At 36.9% G+C, this 8031-nt stretch overlaps 2 protein-coding genes across 4 annotated transcripts in view; both read left to right on the top strand.

Annotated features, from left to right (window-relative positions):
- Positions 1–240, top strand: part of LOC107709165 (uncharacterized protein PF11_0207-like) — a 7717-nt gene extending 7477 nt beyond the window's left edge. For all 3 annotated transcript variants that reach the window (XR_001636462.1, XR_001636461.1, XM_016513578.1), the window contains one exon: positions 7–240. Coding sequence is in view for 1 of the 3 variants with exons in the window: in XM_016513578.1 (XP_016369064.1) it covers positions 7–159 (153 nt within the window). In the remaining 2 variants the exon portion in view is untranslated. The remainder of the gene's footprint in view (positions 1–6) is intronic.
- Positions 241–4854: 4614 nt separating this feature from the next.
- Positions 4855–6472, top strand: LOC107709164 (putative protein PHLOEM PROTEIN 2-LIKE A3). Its single transcript, XM_074560064.1, is given in 4 exon segments — positions 4855–4972; positions 5296–5405; positions 5407–5914; positions 6016–6472. Coding segments are annotated over 4 exon segments (663 nt in total). The 5' UTR covers positions 4855–4944; the 3' UTR covers positions 6033–6472.
- Positions 6473–8031: the final 1559 nt, after the last annotated feature.

Genomic DNA, 8031 nt, shown 5'->3' with positions numbered 1-8031 from the left:
GGAGAGATCGGAGAGGTGAGAGAGGTGAGAGAGGTGAGAGAAGTGGGTATGGGCCCTAACAGAGAGATCAGAGAGGTGAGAGAAGTGGGCATGGGCCCTAACAGAGAGGTGAGAGAGGTGAGAGAGGTGAGCATGGGCCCTAACAGAGAGGTCAGATAGGTGAGAGAAGTGGGTATGGGCCCGATCAGAGAGGTCAGTGAGGTCAGAGAGGTGAGAGAGGTGAGCATGGGCCCTAACAGAGAGGTCAGAGAGGTGAGAGAGGTGAGCATGAGCCCCAACAGAGAGGTCAGAGACTTGGGCATGGAGCCAATCGAAGGGTTGGTTGTCAAAGAGAGGGAGGCAGAACTGTTGTCTCTAATGTTGTCCGGGCCATCATCATTGATGATGTGGTGAACCGAGGCCTTACTATGGCAGAGGCTGTCAGATTAATTAATCCAAATCTAAAAAGATCAACTGTCAATTCTAACATCCAAACTTTTCACCAAGAAAACCAGTAAGTGTTTCCCATGTTGACTGCATCATCCACAGACCTGTTTGCTCTGTACGCAAACTGAAGAGGATCCAGCAAGGGTCCAGTGATGTCCTTCAGGTAGGCCAGGACCAGTCTTTCAAATGGTTTCATGACCACAGATGTGAGAGCGACAGGTCTGTAGTCGTTAAGTGGGCCCCAACATGAACATGAAAATGAGTGGGGAATTTAAGTAGGGTGACAAATGAGGGACAGACAGGTGAGGATGATTAACTAATAAAGACACAAACGGGAAACTAGGTCAGGGAACTAAGTGGGAGAACAGGGATACACAGAAACAAGGTCCATGCTTAGAAGAAAAGAAGCTCATTTGTTGCCACCTAGGTTGACTGTTGTTGAAATCGTTGTTGCTTGTATGGTATGAGATATGATATGAGAGAATTTATGAGCTGAGCCGAGTACCTTACGACAGTGGTTTTCAATCCTGGACCTGGGGACCCACAGCACTGCACATTCTGTACGTCTCTTTTCTGATACACTCAGTTCAGTTCATGGAGCTCTTTCCTAAGGAGCTGATGATCTGTATCAGGTGTGTTTAACAAGAGAGGCATATAACATATGCAGTGTTGTGGGTCCCCAGGACCACAATGAAAACCACTGCCTTTATGAGCACCTCCTGAGCTCTTGGAAATTTTTAACATGTTTGAAAAATATTGGAATCGGCCTGAATTTGACCAGTGTAAAGGCTCTCCCCTACTCCTCAATCATACACAACCACATCACATCACAGTGTTTCCCACAGGATTTTTTATTTTATTTTTTTGAGACTATGGAGGCAGGATTTTGGTCTTTCTGGGGGATCTGGGGACATGCCTCACCTAAGAAAATTTTGTACATTTTAAAGTTAAATGATACTGTATGGTATACTTTAAGAGCTCCAACCCGTGCTCAGTGTGGAAATTTAACAAAGAAAAAAGTATGCATTGACTCAACCCTCTTTTTAGTTATTGTAGACTCTTAAGTCTCTTAAGAGTTTTGTGAATAGGTTTAAAGCTAAATCTAGCTAGGACACCTAGTAGAAAGATAAAATTCTCTGTGAATACGGCCACAGATTCTGCCTTTCATTTAGAAGCTGGAATACTTCTTAAGATTTCAAAAGTAAGATTCACAGTTTGTGGCCACCATCAGAAAATGTCTGGTGTGACCTATCCAAATTGTCAATAAAATTAACTGTTTAAATGTTTTTAATTGTTTATTTTCGTGTAGGATTCTTTGAGAATGTGTGCATTGTTTATTATGAGGTGTATTTTCATTTAAATGTAATAATGTACACTGCTGGTCAAAATTTTGGAGTATATTGTAAACTAATTTATTTCTGTGATGCGCAGCTGTATTTTCAGCATCATTCCTCCAGTCTTCAGTGTCACATGATCTTCAGAAATCATTCTAATATGCTGCTTTGCTGCTCGAGAAACATTTCTGATTATTATCAATGTTGAAAACAGTTGAGCTGCACAATATTTTTGTGTACACTGTGGTTCAAAAAGTTAGGTTCACTAAGATGATTTTTCTTTGGCAAGACATTAATAGCAAGTATGCATTAAATTGATCACAAGTGACAGTAAAGACTTTTATGAACGTTGTATTCATAAAATAATCCTGAAAAAAATCAAAATTTACACACAAATATTTGTCAGCACTGATAACAAATCAGCATATTATACTGATTTCTGAAGATCATGTGACACTGAAGACTGCAGTAATGATGCTGGAAATACACAGCAATGAAATACATTTTGAAGTGTATTTGAAAAAGAATAGAAAACCGTTATTTAAAATTAAAATAATATTTCACAATATCACTGTGTACTGTAAGTTTGATCAAACAGATATAGTCTTGGTGAGCAGAAGAGACTTCTTTTGAAAACATGGAAGAACAGAAAAGCTGGAAAGATTGCAGATTAGTGACAGGTTGTGTAGAAACATTAGCAACATTAACAAGGTGATTCTCTCTCTCAGCTGCCAGAGAAGGATGATGAAGAGGAGGAGGAGGAACACGTTTCACATCTCTTTACTCTTTATGAATGTTGTTATTTTCTCTGTTTCTATACTTCTAACTATATTTCTGGTAATTGTAATATTGTTTAGGTTTGGCTTCTGATAGTGAAGCAGTGTTAAAGCAGCCTCAGGTGCCTCATGTACAGGAAACTCTTTTATCATGCCTTTATTTTTATATAGTTATATCAATAAAATAATTATCAATATTTCATTATTATATTATAATTATCAACATTTTCAATAAATATAAAACATTTTAATCAATGGTCACATTATTCCTTGATTATGTTATGTAATCTATGAATTGATGTGTGCAGTTTTCTGTGCTCAAATGGTTAAAGAACAGGTGTAATGTTCAAAATGTATTGTTTTATTTGTAGAAAGTAACACTGAATAAATGCTGACTAATAAATGAATGCAGTGTGTTTTGTCCATTTTCCATTAGAATTGAATATTTGTTTTGTATTGGTTTGCATTGCGTGTATGTAATGAATGTATTCACTAAAAATCCCCTGTAGCACTTTAAATCATTAGAATTTAGGAGGTATGAAGGTAGAATGACGTCAAAAAGATTTGCATACGCATCCATTTACTCTTATCTGATTGGTTCAATAAACACATCACACGCCAAGACATTAATCTTCATTTAGTTCAGGATCGTTGTTGCTGCCGGAATGGTACTTTTAACAAGTATATAAACTTCTTTTTCGTAAGGGATGTGAGCCGTTTATATATTTGTACAGTGTGATTTCATTCCTCTATAGCTCTTTTTTTTTTTTGTATTATGAAAGAGAATGGTGTCTCGGACTGTCAAGATCCAGAAAGACAAACTATCATAACAGTGATAATCAACATGACTCCCGTATACTCCAAGATTTCTGAAATATGAGAGCTTTGTGTGAGGAACAGACTGGAATTAAAGTTGATGTTTGTTGAAAACACTTCAAAACATCCTAACAGCATTGCAGTCATTTCTATGATTTTAAAGTTATTTTGATGAGAAATGATCAGATTCTTAGTATTTAAAAAGCTTTATATGCACATCAATACATCTTTTCCATAAATTAGTAAATGTTTGTTGCATGAAAACACCTGTTATGCAATAATAATATAATGCAATGAATTGGTTGTGTGATTTAATATACATATATATATATATAAAATATTCTTATTCTAATTGACCCTCTTGTAGTTTTCCACCAAATATGTTCAAACTAACTAAAGTGAAAGAGGACTGATTAACTGATTAACGCAATAATATAGGCTGTAGTCTCGGGGTCCATGTGATCGGGGGCCTCTGTTCACAGGTGTTTGCAAATATTTCCTGTTTTATCTATTTCTACAGTACTAGTAATTACTAGCGTTACTGGACGGAGGTTGTTAAATATCAGGCAACTTGCAAACACACAGCGCACATGACATCAGTTTCAGCTGAAAACTCACACCTGTCGATGGCTTTGGCAATGTAAAGCTTCTGAGCATGCTAATAAAGCTACTTGAGTCTGAATTTGTCTATTGCTGATCGAGTTTTCAAGCAGAAGGAGAGAAAACAGTCCAGATCTCTGTTCATATACATGTAAACACTCAATTATAGTAGGCTATCATTTAAAATATATCGCCCTGGTCGCAAGTTAGTATTCTGATTACTTGATTGATCAAGTTATGATATGTAGCTAGTATGGGTAACAAAATGCTATATATATATATATATATATATATATATATATATATATACACATATATATCTATATATATAAATTGAAAGCAACTGCTAGGGAAGTCACAACCATCTTTGTAAATATAAGGGTATACAGCCATCTAGTTTTCACACATGGTATTACAGATGATAAATGGTGCATTATTGTAAAACTGTCCCTTTATACAGCCAGTATTTCTGTTTTCTGGTCCCTCTGACTGGTTCTTGGTCCCTCTGTGTCTCCCCATTTAAACCAATAGACCGTAACCCTGTGTGACCTCAATCCAGCCCTGACCGAGCCTGTCAGGATCCAAAATGTGAGTCAATAAATATCATGGTAAAATGACTCATGCAATATTGACAAGTCTTCTGAAACAGTACAAAAGCTTTGTGAGGAACAAACCCAAATGAATGCCATTATTAAACTAACACCAAAATTTAAAAGCATAACATTTTGGAGATTTTTTTTTTAAAGATGTTTTTTTTTAGATGAGAAATTGATATTTGATATTTTTTCAGCTCAAGTTCTTCATGTTGATTCATGTGAAAGGGAGGAGCGTTTTCATGACAGAACCAGAAATAGAAGAAAATCTGATCAAACCTGAACTGCAGCTCGACTCCTGGTGAGTTTATCATTCCTGCAACAGCGTGTTTAATGCAAACGTGTTAGATTATTATTCTTATAAACCAGGATTTGTTTGTGATCTGAGATGCAGTGAAGATGGCAGCAGGGACTAAAGCTCTTCCTGGTAAGAGAGCGTTTGCTTACTCTGTTTAAGAAAGAAACTTCCAGTACATTAATTTAGTCTTAATGTCAGTGTATAGTTCAGATTGAAATGATGTTCCTCATGAATCAGCTGTTTCCACTGAATATCATTATAAATGACTCAGAAACATGGAGATGAGTTTAGTAGATTATATTTTTACTGACTGATGTAGTTGAAATTTGTGTTCATTTGCGGCTGTTTTACGAGTTCAGTTTTTGTACTGTTTGTAGTGTTTAATGTTTTTTTTTTCTTCTTTTAAAAATTCTGCCTTGTGTTCTTACATTCATATTTTCTGTCACTTTCAGATATTTTCATTTTTGACTCCAGTGATGATGCAGTGATCCGTATTCTTCTGCTGGGCAGAAACACTTCTGGGAAAAGCTCATCTGGGAACACTATCCTGGGAGAAGAGAGGTTTTAAAAGGCACGAGTCTGAGGTGTGTGAGGGTCAAGCTCAGATCTGTGGGAAGCAGGTTGCTGTGATTGATTGTCCAGATCTACTGGATCCAGATCTGAATGAAGAGCAGCTGGTCTCTGGATGTTCAGCAGGTCTCAGTTCAGTTCTGCTCACCGTGTCTCTGGAGAAACCTGTGGGAAATGAGGAGGAGATCCTGGATTATATGAAGTGTTTGTTTGGTGCTGAAGTTCAGAAATACATCATGATTCTGTTCACACGTGGAGATGATCTGCAGGATCTGGATCAGACCATTGATGAACATCTGAAACACAAAGATCATGAGGATCTGCAGCGACTCGTGACTGAATGTGGAGAAAAGTTTCACTGTTTCATTAAGATGAAGAAAGCGAAGGGTCAAGTTGAAGATCTACTGCAGAAGATTGAACGAATGATGACGGAGAACGGAGGGAAATTCTTTATGAAACAAATGCAGAGGAGCGACAGCATGGACGTTCTTAATGTCAGCTGTAAGTTGTAATTACTTCTCAAATACATGCAACACTGATCTTAAAAAGGGTTGGGATTTAATTAAACAGCACATTGATGTGATTTGATCGTTCTGTTGTAGTTTCTGGACAGAGTTGACCATATCCAGTCTCCAGATGAAGTTGATGCAGTTCTTGAGAGGAAAGACCAGATCAGGCTGGCTCTGCTGGGAAAAACTGGACTCTGCAACAGTACTGGAAACACCATCGTGATATCAAACAGTGTCCGTGAGAAACTACAGCCTCAGTGATGTGTGTGATTAAGAAACTTGATAATCAGACACACAAGACTCCTAAAGCAGTTCTTTTCTTATCAGCGGTGTATTAAAATCATGCAGAGATATGCATGCAGCGATCACAGTAATACATCAGTCACTGCATGAGCTGCCAGTGTCTCCGAACAACTGTAATAAATGCACCGCATTAATCTGAATCTGCTGTTCATTCACATGATGCTGGACTATGATGTACTCTGTAAATATAATGTGCTTTCTGTATCACTATCCAGAGTGAGTGGCTTTCCCTTTAGAGGGGAATCAGTCAGATATCAGAATATCGAAAGAATAAAGTTGATTTACTGTGATTCTGAATGCTGTGTCTGTCTGTGTTTGCTGTTGAACTCAACTGTGTCGAAGAATCATCTGTCAATCAATCTCAGCTGATTCTGGCAAAAGCACAAAGATATGAAGGCATGCATGTTTGATGTTTTTCAGTTGCAGATTGCTCTTATTGCTTTTATCACACGTCTTCACTCTTGCTCAGAACTTAAAAGAAGAGCGTCTGTTCTACATTTCATCAGAGTATTTGCTTTGAATTTATAGATTTCTTCTCCAGCTTAATTCTCTGTGAAATTCAGTCAGCCGAGGGGCAGAAACCCTGAGCCTGTTGGAGCATGTTTGTTTGCAGACTGGAAGATCTTCTAGTAGCGATGGACCGAAACAGCGCAGAGCATCACGTGATTCACATCAACCTGTTAAACAACCTTGTTAGACACAGCCACACTTTTGAATAGAAATATTAACGTACTGTTTTCAAAACTGTTAAACTTCAGTGCAAAAATTAATAAGACAGTAATATCATATAGAAAAATATTCTGAATGTAAAAAATCAAATACTATCAAAGCAGTTGCATGTAGCTGAACATCTTCACAAGTGTTCATCTATACACTATATAATTTTGAACTGTAATGTAAACCTGGAGCATGTAACATATACTGCAGTGGTGTGTTTGGTGACTAATGCACTATTCTAGTAACTACTGACTAACAAGAAATGCTGATTAGTGAATTAGTTTAAGTAATAGAGCTCAGCTGAAAGTGGTAGTTCACTATTAGCTAATCAGTAAGTACTGAAGAGCATGGTATTCCACTAGCAATGACTCAAGTATTACCAAATTACTATCCAGAACCTTTCAAAAACCTCAGAAGTTTACAGTGACTTCAGTCATTCCTTGGGAGTTATCACGAATGATTAAGATTTTTCCTGTTACCAATATAATGTGTACTTTATCATTGTAATGGTTAAACCAAGTGCAAATGTCAAACAAATATGTATACTATATGATGCAAATGCTGTATTCTTTTAAAGTTTTATTGCATTTTGTTCCTCAAATCCACACTTTTTCTGGAATCAGGATAATCAAAAGTATCCCAGTCCAACTTATAAGGTTTAAATAACACATACTGAAGGGTTTCTCCAGATCAAAACCAAGACTGAATTACACAATCTAATCCAATTTCAGTCATTTAAAGTAAATTATATCAGATTTTAGTCTATTTTGCCAAAATGACAGTTGGATTAAGTGTTAAAAATTCCTCCAAAGTGTTACATCTTTTAAAAATTGTTTAGACACTAAACGTACTTGAGGAGCACTCAGTGAAACCATTCACTCATTTACCTAATCTTTAGACCAAGTCTGCAAAACTACAAGCACATTACGTGCTTTAAACTCAGTTTGCTATTGTAAAACAAACACAGTTCTCTACATTACACACCTCGCTCAAAGCTAACAGCTCTTTTGTTTCATTTGGGAAACAGTGCCGTTGAAATGCCCTGATCGTTTACTCATGACCTACAGCCAGTGATTATGTGTGAAAATA

Source organism: Sinocyclocheilus rhinocerous, unplaced genomic scaffold, assembly GCF_001515625.1.
Source record: "Sinocyclocheilus rhinocerous isolate Xijiao unplaced genomic scaffold, SAMN03320098_v1.1 scaffold4221, whole genome shotgun sequence".
Classification (NCBI taxonomy): domain Eukaryota; kingdom Metazoa; phylum Chordata; class Actinopteri; order Cypriniformes; family Cyprinidae; genus Sinocyclocheilus; species Sinocyclocheilus rhinocerous.
The sequence above is the reverse complement of the archived record's forward strand: the minus strand, read 5'-3'. Positions and strand labels throughout refer to the sequence as shown.